This window comes from Lissotriton helveticus, chromosome 8 (genome assembly GCF_964261635.1).
Source record: "Lissotriton helveticus chromosome 8, aLisHel1.1, whole genome shotgun sequence".
Taxonomy (NCBI): domain Eukaryota; kingdom Metazoa; phylum Chordata; class Amphibia; order Caudata; family Salamandridae; genus Lissotriton; species Lissotriton helveticus.
This window is the reverse complement of record NC_136069.1, coordinates 1,233,749,071-1,233,762,711: the sequence shown is the minus strand read 5'-3', so window position 1 is coordinate 1,233,762,711 and position 13,641 is coordinate 1,233,749,071. Positions and strand designations below refer to the sequence as shown.

Sequence of the window (13,641 nt, the reverse complement as noted above, 5' to 3'; positions counted from 1 at the left end):
CAGGTTGTGTATACCAAAAGGTAGTAAAGTTACTACAGCCAGTGTAAACTTACACAAAAGTGAAAGTTTACCTCATGACTGTACCTACTTAATAATTATCGTTATCAGGTAATAACATATCTAAAGATAAATAAAGTGGTCCGTAAAAGAGGAAAAGCACAACAACATTGTAAGAAATAGCTAAAGAACCCACTTCCATAAATTGGAAACCATCCAAACAGTCATACAGCCACCAACAAGGGTATGAAAAAGTAAAGTAAATGAAAGTGCTACTTATCGGAATGAGGAGCAGCACTGAAAAGAGGAAGGTGATTCCGAGCATTGACTATTTATATGTGGGGGAATGTTCTATTCTGGATTGTCACTGCTTATGATGGAATGTTCTTTAAAGTTCTGTGTTGGAGTGGCATTAAAACGGATTTTAGCATAATGATAGCCTCCGGTCTTGTAATGAAATTGTTTCTCAGGTTCAGCTTTTCTCCCTTGTCACAGTACTTACAGAGCTCAGTCTTTCTGGGTTTCTATCCCTGTCTGTGGCGTTGTGGTAGAATCAGTAGTTGTGCTCAGTAAGCCTGTACCTGTTGAGTGTCTGTCAGTACTGAACATTTTGCCACAGATAAGATACATTGCTGAGCTATGGTGCATGTTCAAGGGTCTATACCATGCCATCTTTGTGTTCCCCGTCCTTGTTGTATAGCCTTTCAAAGGCTTGCGTTTGTTTCTTGAGTATGGCTTTCACCCTTTCTCTCTCTCACACTCTGCCTTATGCTCTCCCTAGCTGCCATCAGCGACATTGCCAGATTATACTTACTCTCTATTCCAATGTCTCTCTGATGAATCCCTTCTTCCTTGATCTTCTCTCAGGGGCAGCCAAGGCAGACCTGTCATCTACTGAGTGAAGAAGAACTTTCTGTGTCTCACTTGGTCCAAGACCGAGATTCCTTTGCTAGATCTGACTAAAGGGACCAATATCTTAATTGATTGGCATTCAGACGTGTGGGCAAGATTAATGCAAACGAGAAAATTGAAACCCCTTTGCCGCTGGTCGGCTTCCTATCACCTCCTTCAAATCAGGATGTAAATGTAGTCATAAAGATAAACAACACACCAGCATAGATTTAGTATTCAATTGTACTAACAATACCTCAAATAAAGTCCAGCTTGAGCTATATTGAATTACCTAGGAGCAATGCCAACACCCCAGAGGTCTCAGGGGCCTACAACAAATGTTTGCCTTAAACAGAGTAAAATGGACCACATCCACTGGCAAAGATAGAAGAATGACCTTAACTTAAGCTTTATTCATTTGTATTACTATTTGGAAGCAAAGGGTCATAATGTTACTAAAAACAAATTCACATTCATAGTCAAGAATTTGTAAAAAAAAACAATCCATACGCACTTGAGTATCCAGACATTGGCAAAACAAACAACAAAGACCAGTCTTTGGGCTTCAAAGGAGATTTTTTTAACTCCCTTGTGATTTTTGCTCGACCAAAAAATGACCATAATGCCAGCAAGAGGTCATCTCATGCATCTCAGCACTTGTACCATTTTTCATCCTACTGTTTTCCTATATCACCTTGGCAGAATTATCTATCCCTTATCCTGTGACCCCAAAGGCTGCCAACGTTTCAACCTGTCATTCCGATGTTCCATACTTCTCCATTAATTAGTTATAAAAATTAGCAATAAAACTCAAAAATATACCATCTGGCAATGTGAAGCCAATGAAGTCTCTTGGATGTCCAGGAAATGTGGTTCTGCGGCGACAAGCCTACTTCCGCCCTAGTAATGGTGTTCTGAATTATTTGGGAGGCAATGCAGAACTAACTAAGTGGTGCCAGGAGAAACAGGGCATAATTAAACCAGGCCGCCAGCCACTATGACACTTTCCAGTGCAGCCCTATTTTTTTCAGGGAGGAAAGTTTAAGTCTGATGAGCTGGTAGATGTAAAATCTGCACATCCTTGTGATGGTGCTAACATGATCCTTCATAGACAAATAGTTGTCAAATACTGCCCAAGTGTCTTTAGTTGATAGGGTCGTCTGAACTCAGCTTCACCCAATCTTCAAGTTCCTTGCGTCTCCGACAGTTTCACCACCCGTGTGCTTGAGCCTACAAGCAACTAGCAACCAATTGTCGTTCTCCTCTCCATGATTTAACAGAGAAGATAAGTCTATATTAAATTGAACTGAGCTAAATTGAGGTGACCTGATGCTCCTTACACCCTGGCTGAGGCAGAGGCCGGGAGAGGATGCAGGTGCAATTAGTTGCCCCGCGAATTGGAAAGAATGGATGCCAAGTTTACGGAGGCTCTGAGGCTACAGTGAATCAAAGACATGGCAACATCTTGTTGTCCCTCTACCCACCATGACAGTAGATGCACATATTGTATATCACAGCTTACACTTAAAGTGTGGCACCATGCTGTGTTTATTTTTATTTCAAAGAATTTTTATTAAAACATTTTTACACATACAATTAACATCGCTTTTCCTTCGCGGGGAAACATTCCAAACTGGCTGTGCATGACAATGGTTCACGTAGAATTTTAATACATGTTCGGATGATCCCCTATCTCCTGTCCTACTATAAGAGTGAAAGTAAGTGAGAAAAAGCAAAGGATGTAGCAAGAGAGAAAAAAGGAAAAGAAAAAAGGGGGGCAGAAGAGGAGTTGCTTGCGGCTGTGGCATAACTGCCAGGCTGCCTAATCCATTCTCTTGCTTTCATGCATCCTATACACCAACTATTGCACCCCGGCTTTGACTAATAAATGAGTTAATTCGTTTTGAAAGTGAGACATGGGATAGAATCTTGATCACTTCCCATTACATTTCTCCTTGTGACGTCTCTGCAGGTTTCCCATGTTAATTACTTTCCCTTCCACTATTTATCTGTAGGGCTTGTGTCCCGCCCAGGCTCTATCCTCAGCATGCAGGGTGCAAGCTTGTGGAACTCCCTGTATCCTCTTCTAAGAGCCCTTTTTCGCCATGAAGAGGGCACTGAGAACAATGGTGTTCATAGAGACTGTCAAATCCTAGGCAGGTAGGGCTGGGATCTCCTCCCTGTAATGAGGGACAGAGCATCACCGGGGTCTGTCAAGTCTTTGTGCGGCCTCTGCCTACTGCAGTGTCCTTGGGATTGATTGGCTTATGTGCTTTTTTTGGGAAAGATCCCATCCACAGGCTCCACATTCATAAATTCCAATGCTACTAAGTTGTTTCTTTTGGCACGTTACACACACATTTCAAATTTTGGTGCTTAACGAAACTAAAAGTTAAATTAAAAGTGTATATATAAGTGGAAAAAAAAGCTGGTAACGGTAACCAACTCTCTACACTGGAAAGGGCAGGACAGTAATAATCTTGCATTTTTCCAGACTGGACCATCACCTACTTCATTAACTCTTATTTCACTGGAGAGTTGTAAGGGGACTAAAATATTCTAATGGGACAAGAGGAATTTAGGTACAGCACCTGAAGGAAAATGATGTGCCAAGTGCCAAAGGGCACATAAAATCACAGATGGACTAAAGGCAGATGAGCATAGAACCCGTATTAATAGATCTTAGTATTAGTACTGAGTCACACACATAATCCCCCTTGTTATGTACCCTGAATATGAAATCTGCCATCTAGGTATGCAAATATCGAGGACGAATATTAAATCTAAACTTCTGAACGATAAGTAGGTATAGATTTTTCATAGTAAGTACACACATATGTACAGTAAGAAAATAAATAAATAAATAAATAAATAAATACATATATATATATAAATAATTATATGTATATATTTATATATATATATTTATATATATGTACACACACATACATATATTCAAGTTATGTTGATGTGGAATTCGGAATAGAACATTCAAATTTCCTCTAAGTCCACTTACTTTGTGATATTTAAGGCTTCGATATTTTGTCCATGCTATTCTTGCATCTCAATATTCTCAGTCTCGATATTCAGTGATACAATCCCCCCCCCCTTTCCCATGTGGTCTGCTCTTGCAGAGAACACTCACAGAGAGCCGGTGAAGGATTTGTCCAATAGTTCAGTTCTGTGTGATCCTCCACGTACAGCCAGCAGTTCATCTGTAGCTTCAAATGAAGTCATACACAGGCATGTACACTCATCACACATTGGGCACAAATCATGCCATAGTAATAATTCTAAATTAATTGGACTGTGATCGAATGTAATTTTACAATTGATGGAGGACACCTGAAATCTGTATCCTTTTTAACATGCATGTGCTTTTATGGTTATATCCAACCGAAATAAAGTTTTTGAATGAATGAATAATTCTAAAACGTCTCTTGAAAAAAGTAGTCACATGATTCTTCAAATTTCCAACAAACTGAAACAAAATAACTAGAGTTGCATGTGCCTTTCTCCTGCATAGTTTTATCTTTTAAAAAATGTTTTTTTAATTTTGTATATTGCTTTTTTATATAGTACTTGTTCAACCATTTAGTCCCATAAGGAAGGAGCGGGTTAAGGAGTAGTCCTGTCTCGTGACGGGAGGATAACAGTGGTAACAGGGAGTTGATGGAGCCGGGATTTTTTACTAGGAATGGGATGTAGAAGAGTAGGTAGGAAGGAGCCCTGTGAGTTCAGTGTTCTGCCTCTAACATGTCTCTTGATACATGGAGAGCTTCTTGTCTCTTTTTTAGACATTTGACCTCAGTTTTTGTAGTAACTGTAAGTATGCCCTTCTAATTGTGTCAGTGTTAAAACTTGTTTGATAGCGCACTATTGCAGATTTCTCCGTAGTGGGCTATGGACTCGATTCCCAAGGTCCGTATTGAGCCCAGCTATGAAACCAAGGCATTATTTTGATGCCTTGTATTGTCTCAGTGGCGTCCTGGTTTCGAAACACTTCCTGTATCTGGGATTCTGGTTAACTCAGGGCGTAAGCACTGTCTCATTGGTGCACTCTTCTCACACTGTGCCTCGTTTATCCGATTAATATCACATATTCTCCTCCTTTCATGCTTTCACTAGTGATAGTTGTTCTTTTTTAGGTTTGGCGAAGCAACCTTTTGTGTTGAATACACAAGGAGCGGGCTTTGGGTCAGCCCGCTTTAATCCATTGACTTGCTTATGTGAGCTCCCTTCAGCCATTGGCTTTAAATATAGGCTGGAAGGTATTTTATTCTCACCATCGTGCTGTTGAATGTATTCTTCCACCTCCTAGGTAGCGTTTTCATTCAATGCATAAGGGACTATGGGCCATGTGTATCAAGGCGAATTGCGATCGCAAACGCTGAAATTCGCAGAATTTCAGTGTTTGCGATCGCAATTTGGCCTAGTGCTATGTATGAAAGCACAACCATCTCGCAAATTAAGGAATCGCAAAATTTGCAATTCCTTATTTTGCGAAGGCATTTAAGGAATCGCAAATTGTTATTCCATAAATGGAATGTATGACGCACTCAAGTTGTGCGAATATGGCATAAGGAATCGCAAATTGCAGGAATCAAAAGTAAAGAGGACTTTAACAACCCCACTTACTTTCTTTAGTTTGCACGCCTTGCCTTTTCCCTAGTCTCTCAGAAGGAGCAGGAAGTTGGTGGTTGGCTAAGGCTGGGATGAAGGGCTACGTCTTTGATGTCATCTAGGGTCAAAGGGTGTGAGCCTTTTCCATTACACCTAGCATTGTTGGTAGTTCGTCAAGTGTACCCACACTATAGTCTTCTTCATAAAGTCCTTCATCTCATGCTATCCCTCTTTAGTGCATTCCTGCCTTAATTTTTTATTAAATGTTCCTAAAAATTCTTCTATTTGGACCATGAACAGCTGCAACGTTTTAAAAAATGTCACTTTAAGGACCAAATAGTTAAGAAGCAGTATATCACCTTTTCTCCTCAGTTCAAGGGAAAATACTATTTTAACTTGGCGAGTCAATATGGTCAATGACTGAAAAGTAAGCCAATAGAATCTGTAACATATAATTATGAACTTCATTCATAAGTAAACCACAGGTTCTGGTTGCTAGGAAAATGAGTAGAATATATAAGTTCAGGGCTACTTACTGCCATGGTCTGCTTTTTCCCCTCTCAAGAGCTTGCTCCTTATGTGCTTTCCGTCATCAGTACCTTTAGCTTATGTTATTATATGTCATCAATTTCATCCCTTGACTTTCCATTTTTGCCCTTTCATCCTGCACCTCTCACACCCCTATCATCGCAATTTGGCCTAGTGCTATGTATGAAAGCACATCCGTCTTGCAAATTAAGGAATCGAAAAATTTGCGATTCCTTACTTTGCGAATGCATTTAAGGAATCCCAAATTGCGATTACTTAAATGGAATGTATGACGCACCCACATTGTGCGAATATGGCATAAGGAATTGCAAATTACCACCAACTACAGATTTGGGGTAATTTGTGATTTCTTTAAAAAAATGCACATTTTTGCATCTTTAAAATTGGCATGTGGTGCACACACATGCCCTTAGGGCGTGTATGTGCGCCACATGTGCACCCATGCTCATTACAGGGGTGCAACAGGGTGTCCTTTTGACACCCTGGCACACTTAAATTTGCATTCTCAATTTGCGATTCTCTAATTGGGAATCGCAAATTGAAAATGTCTTCCCGTTCATTCCCATGGGCCTCTAGGCCCATAGTAATGAATGAGGAGGTATTCCCTAATTGCGATTCGCAATTTGCGATTCGCAATTAAGGAAAATGTAGGATTCGCAACATTTATTGCAAATCCTACATACATAGCGTTTTGCAATTCTCAAATAGCGATTCTCAAAAATTCGCTATTTGAGAATCGCAATACCTAACATTGATACATATGGCCCTATTTTTCATATGAAAAATGCAAGCATCACACATTTGTTACATTTCAGTGTTTATCTTATTATGGCTTTGTATACAAAAACAGACATTTTATTTGCTAATTTTTTCACTTACAAGACAAATTGGTTCTTTTTACGGCAAAAACAAATGAAATGCTAGGAAGCCTTGCACACATGGTTTCCAATCAGAGGAATGCCTCTTTGGCATCCCTAACAACTGCATTCAGCTGCATGGCTGCCAATAAAATTCAGCCCACTCAGCATGTCCCCTGTTCCTGCTGCTGGGCCGCTGCTGAAATACAAATTCTGCACACTTGGTAGCTTTGACAAAACCAATAGGTCTGACTTATGTAAGCCAGACCTATTTGTTTCTTCAGTTCTTGTTGTTCATTAGCCCCAGCTCCCTCCACTGACGCCCTCTCAACAGCTGCTACCCTTTGCTCGCTCTCTGGATTCTAGGGCACGGTCCTTGCTATCTCCCCTCTAACTGGTCAAGAAAAGAGAGGCAGGAATCGAAAGTAAAGAGGGCTGTAAGAGCCCCACTTACTTTCTTTAGTTTGCACGCCTTGCCCTTTCCTTAGTTTCTCAGAAGAAGCAGGAAGTTGGTGGTTGGCTGAGGCTGGGATGAAGGGCTACGTCTTTGATGTCATCAAGGGTCAAAGGGAGTGGGTCTTTACCATTACACCTAGCATTTTTGCTAGTTCGTCAAAGTGTACCCACACTATAGTCTTCTTCATAAGGTCCTTCATCTCACTATATCCCTCTTCAGTGCATCCTTGACTTTATTTTTTATTAAATGTTCCTTAAAAAATCTTCTGTTTGGACTATAAACAGCAGCCACGCTTACAAAAATGTCACTTTAAGGACCAAATAGTTAAGAAGCAGGGTATCACTTTTTTCTCCTCAGTTCAGGGGAAAGTACTATTTTAACTTGGCGAGTCAATATGGTCAGTGTCTGAAAAGTAAGCCAATAGAATCTGTAACATACAATAATGAACCTAATTCATAAGTAAACCACGAGTTCTGCTTGCTAGGAAACCGAGTAGAATATATAAATCCAGGACTACTTACTGCCATAGTATGCTTTATGCCCTCTTAAGAGCTTGCTCCTTATGCTCTCTCCATCATCAGTACCTTTTGCTTACGTTATTATATGTCACCAATATCATCCCTCTACATTCCATTTTTGCCGTTTCAGCCTCCACCTCTCACACCCCTATCATCAGTACTATTCCCTCATGCGCCCCTCAAGTTTGCCACTATTAAGCTCTCTCGCCGACTCTCTCTGTTCACTTTCCTCTAACACGCCTGCTACCCTCTTACAGGTATGGTTCCAGAACCGAAGAGCAAAATGCCGGAAGCAGGAAAATCAGATGCATAAAGGTGGGTCCCTCGTGGGTCTGTGGTGGGGAATGCAGGCAATATCGGTGGGCATCATCTCAGGCAGTGGTTTATATGGATCTGAAAGACAAAGAGATTGAACCCTCTGTGATGGGTGGCATGGCTGATTTTTTTTGTTTTGTTTATTGGATGCAGAAGCTAAATAGCTACAGTTCATGACATTTCGCGTCCATGTCTTGCGAAATATGGAAAGCAAATTTCGCCAAAAATGTCACATCAATGATTTGTTGTTTCTCAGAGGTTTGTGTTGTATTTATGTAGAATGATTTGTCCACCTCTGGTAGCGATTTTAAACTTTCATTATGAGAACCTGTTGCAACAGAACTGATACACAAAGTGACATTCAAAATGAGCATATGTATGACTGTAGCGTACATTTAAGAGACATACATTGGATTGTGCAAATAGTAGGAAGCAAGTGTGGATAAAACAATTTATCACTGTTATTACAGGTTGTGAACCCAGGTGGTAATAGGGATTACACTAACACCAATGGTAATGAGAAACAACGTTGAGACCAATTATAGTGACATATGCATTGAGAAGTAGTCCTTGGGTGAGATTTACAGTTTTTGCCACCGGCGGATTTTAGGATTTTTCTGAACGACTTCATGTCCTTCACTTCGACACCCTAGAACAGGTTAATCTGTCATCAAATGAGTAGTGAAAAAGTTTTCTATTAGATTTATGGCAAATGGGTGAATTCACTGGCAGATTTTCCAGTAACGTACCGTGGCTCTTTCATAGTTTCCACCCATATGCGCGGGCGCCAGATATATACATATAATGAAAGGGTACATTTTCCGTACACATATTCTCATATCAGGGTCATGTTGTGGAGAAGAGCTTCCTTATGTGACAAGGTTTACTGCCCTTTTCACAGCAGCGATTCCAAAAACTTAACCTTGATAAAACACTCCAGCGCTTCATGAGGGGTCTGAAGCGCTATGTAAATTAAATCAAAAATTTGCAAATCGTTGCAGTTATCATTTGGATATTCTGATCTGGCTGCAGTAGATTCAGCACCACGTTTTCAGTGATGATGTCAAGTTATAAGAACGGAATTAGCATGAAATCAAACATGTCTGATTCCATTCCTGGTGTGGCTAGCTTATTTGCCGCCATTTTGATGACCTTGCCGTTGGTTCCTTCCTCTAATTCAGGCCCCTAGAGAGGAAGGTAGATCATTCAAAATAGTTATTCAGGGAAGCCACCGAAAAGTACGGAACAATATTTAGCATTTATTTTTTTTAGCAAAGGTGGTAATGAGATACCATAAAATATACTGTACAATACCAGCCCGTTTTAACTTTCCCTCAGATGCATGTAGGGGGTAGAGTATTTTTAGGTCTGGCCTTAGCCAGGCAATTTTGATTTTACAAAAATGTTATATATTATATACATACTATATACAGGCTTGCAACTAGCCCTTTTCATCATGGCCTGCTGTTGTGTCATTCACATATATTTTCAGCACACTACAGAGAACAGCATGAGGCAAGTCGTCAGCAGACTTCAGTCATTGACTAACTTCCTGAGAGAGACTGCATTATGCTCTTCCCCAAGAAGCACACACACACACACACACACCACACACAAAGCAGTTATCTGAACATCAGATGCTATTATCACCCTATATGCTTTTTGGCTCTAAAAAATAGTTTTTGCTTTTAAGAACTTTTAAAAAATATATATTTGCAAAGGTCCAGTAGCTCTCCCAACACTAACATTTTATAAAAGCAATGCAAAAGCAAAACAAGATTGGCAAAGATAAAGGGCTACCAGCCAGTGGCATACTGATTGGTTTTGCAGATGCTTTTTCAGCTAGTCAAGGAAGGGAATGCTATTGTAGATGCAGTTTATTTAGCTCTAGGTAAATAGTCAAGGAAAGAGAGGATAAAGGAAGATTCATAACGTACAGTCAACGATTTTAGATGGGCACCTATCTAATTACTTGCAAGTGAACCATTTCTTGCTTCTTCTCCCAGGTGTGATCCTCGGCACAGCCAGTCACCTTGATGCCTGCAGAGTCGCGCCCTACGTGAATATGGGTGCACTGAGGATGCCTTTCCAACAGGTAGTTTGTTTTTTTTCCAAGCCACAATTTTTGTGTTGGATATATTTGTTTTGAATTCGCTGGCCTATGGTGTGTTAACTCAGTCACAACTTTTTTCAATACTTTATATGTTTTGGTCATCGTGATTGGGCCTACTTTGGTGTTAAAGAATTTCTTAGATGTGAACTGAATCTGAACAAAATTGTTGTCCAATCTGCATCTTATATTTGCATTAAACCTCCGGACAGGGGCAAACACTTGGTTCTAAAGGGATTACTGGAACAAAGAGAGTGGATAATGTGGATTTTCTTACTTGAAAATGTACTATTATTCTTCAAGGAAAAACAGGTGGCCTGATTCATGAGTCTATCCACAGAGCATACTTTTTAAGGTTATAACTTGGTTGGGACCTCTCGTTGATAGAATTATTTGTAGAGCAATGTAATATTATGCAAGTACAGAGGAGGAAATGTTTGAGTATGAAAGCTGCGCTTGTGGCTTTAGCAGAAACTACCATACAATCTTGAGCAACATAACTATAGAGTCCTTTTCTCCATTTACAATCACTTGGATCTGGGGCATGTTCCACATTTCCTTGTTTTACAAATTAAATGTCACCCCTTAAGTGTCTGCTTTTATACATTCACAAATCTTTCTTACTGTTCAAAACGAAGCCATTAGGCCATTCTGCCATTCAGGCCTTTCTTCAGTTTTTATGATATATTTCTACTTTGGTAGTTTCACTTGGACACCCATAAGCTTATCTTGTAAAAACACGAAGTGGAATGCAAATTTGATCTTTAGGTTGGGAATTGGATAATTAAAAAAAATTACAATTTACGAGTGCAGAGTTATTTTGAAAAACACTATGTTGGCTGCTTGCTTGTTTTTGCCTTACACTATAGTTTACATGTGTGCACTAAACAATGGAAATATCATAACATAACCTGAATCAGTGTAAGTTTTGGTGGGTAATGCTGCTGGTTTAAATTAGTTTTTGGTAAACCTTAATGTAGTAATTTATGAAATGTAATCACCCCGGGAATTTTAATGATGGCCTTAATATCCCATTATTGTAGCAGTGCAAACATCAAACACTGAACATTTTAGAGCTGACAATTTAAATTATGTCTAATAGGTTGTTCCACTAGCAAATCTAAATATCACCGACACCAAATCCATCTAGGTCATATGACCTATACCACTGACAAATGAAAATGCCACAAACACAAATCCATGCCATGATTCATTGTATGCTTTTTTATTTTATTTTATTTTATTTTATTTTATTTTATTCTCCATCCCCTTAGCCCATTCCTTAAATGTAATTTACTTATTTCTGTCAAGTAAAGGCTATCATCACCTTGACAGAAGCAAGTTTGTTTTGGATCTAGGCCTAATTTAAGAAAACATCTTTCCTGCACATTTGTGCCAGTTACATTGTTTCTTAAGGGGTATTAGGCAGTAACTTCGCACACTTAAAAACGATTACATCTGTGCAGTGAAAATATATCAGGGTACAAATATGCACACAGGCATTTTAAAATAGGCTCCGCCTGGACTGACATGTCATCGAAGCTGTAGCCTAGCCTACGATTACTAAAAGTATTTAAAATTAAAATATGTTACTCGCTCATAATAATTTGCCCCTGGGATGACGGCTAATTGCATCCTTTGCCAGACTCCAAAGCGCTTTTGGAACAAGCTGAGCATTCTTCATGTCCCAAGTCCACATGGATCTGATTTTGTGTGCCTCGACAGAGCGCGAGGCGGAGTGGACTTCGCATGCATTTGAACCCGTGACCTTCAATGTGCAGCTATTACAGCTGGTGCATTAAACCCTTGAGCCACATCCTTTGAGTCAGCTATTTTAATTGAGACCTATTAAGTCCAGCGACAAAGATCACATGCCTCGTAGCGGAATACCGAGGAACACATTTAAATTACATTACACTTTATTACATTTTACCAACTGAGGTAAATGCCTTGCGAAGCACAGTTTCTATTTTGGACAAAGAGAGAAGTTCGGGGCATTCTAGAAAAAAGTGCAGGTTTCCTGTTTTTTTCTAATATAAATCACACAAAACTGAGGAAGTTGTTGTCTCTTAGTGTGAAATAGCATTCAGTCTCTCCTCTTGCTACCAGGCGAGTTTTTAATCTCATAAAAAAAAATGATTTTAAGAAAGTATATTGTAGCATATACCTCATTTCCTTGATGCTAGGCTTCCCGGAGAAGCAATTTAAACATGCAGATTTGATTCCATGTCCTTGTGACAACAACTCACCACAAACTGACCTTCACCTTGTCTTGTTCTGTACATTTTATCAGACAGAAAGAAAAGCTCAAATTCTCCCAATTTTAAGGCGGTATAATTGCTTTTATGAGTTGTGTTGTATGTATTTGTAGCTTGTATAAAATGTGTTTGTAATGAATTATGTCCTTTTATGATCACTACCAAGTGACCAAATAAAGATTTTAAAGTAAAGTATTATATAGTTTAATACATTCATGGTTCATAGATTGAATAGAAAGCGAAGGAGACTTCTGAGAAAAACATTTTGATGTCTCAGAGCTAATTTTTAAAATAGCCAATATTACATCTGGCTTCAGTGACAAGAGCCCCCGAACAAGCAGAGTTGTGTTTATCTTTCAGACACCTAGTGGGGCAAAATGTGGTTTCAGAGCCGCCAGTGGGCACTTTCGTGGTGGCACATAGGTAAAACCAAAATGTTGGTCAATGGTCACTCATTTTAATTTGCGAGTCACCGAGTACGTAAATAGTTTATCAAAGTGAGTCTGTGCGCCTTATATATCCAACTGTGCCAAACATGGACACCTTAGTATTGACAAATATGATGTAAGATCTATGGATTCTGGATTTCACCAATTAAGGGTCCTCCTGGTGTTACTCTGTCTTTGTCCCTCCCGGTACTTAGGGCCATGTTATCAAGAAACGGCGATACATTATTGCCGCTTTTATCGGCAGGAAACTGCTGATAAAGCAGCGATAATGGGCTTGATAATATGCCCTAGAGAATTCCCATAGAAGCCCAGGTTAACACCAGAACCTGGGCTTCTATGGGAATTCACAAGGGCATATTATGAAGCCCATTATCGCTGCTTTATCGGCAGTTTCCTGCCGATAAAAGCGGTGATAATGTATTGCCCTTTCTTGATAATATGGCCCCAAGTCACTAGTGTGCTAGTGCATTAGATAATGCCAGATCCCAAAAATAGTGCTGAGTATCGCCATCTTTTTTTTTAATGAGCATTCTCTTCATGAAAGATCGACAAACTTGAACTTTCTAATGGCAATCTGCTCCTATTGTTAGCAGGAACTTGAGGAAAGCAGCTCCAAA

The 13,641-nt window shown here is 39.6% G+C and overlaps 1 protein-coding gene across 2 annotated transcripts in view; it reads left to right on the top strand.

The window, feature by feature from the left end:
• The window catches only part of SHOX (SHOX homeobox), a 69,762-nt gene that overhangs the window by 32,930 nt on the left and 23,191 nt on the right, over window positions 1-13,641 (top strand). The window contains exons 3-4 of one of the 2 annotated variants that reach the window (XM_078658210.1): window positions 8,150-8,207; window positions 10,214-10,302. In XM_078658210.1, coding sequence (XP_078514336.1) covers window positions 8,150-8,207; window positions 10,214-10,302 — 147 coding nt within the window. Of the gene's footprint in view, window positions 1-8,149; window positions 8,208-10,213; window positions 10,306-13,641 lie in introns of both variants that reach the window. The other variant, XM_078658211.1, reaches the window with a different exon arrangement.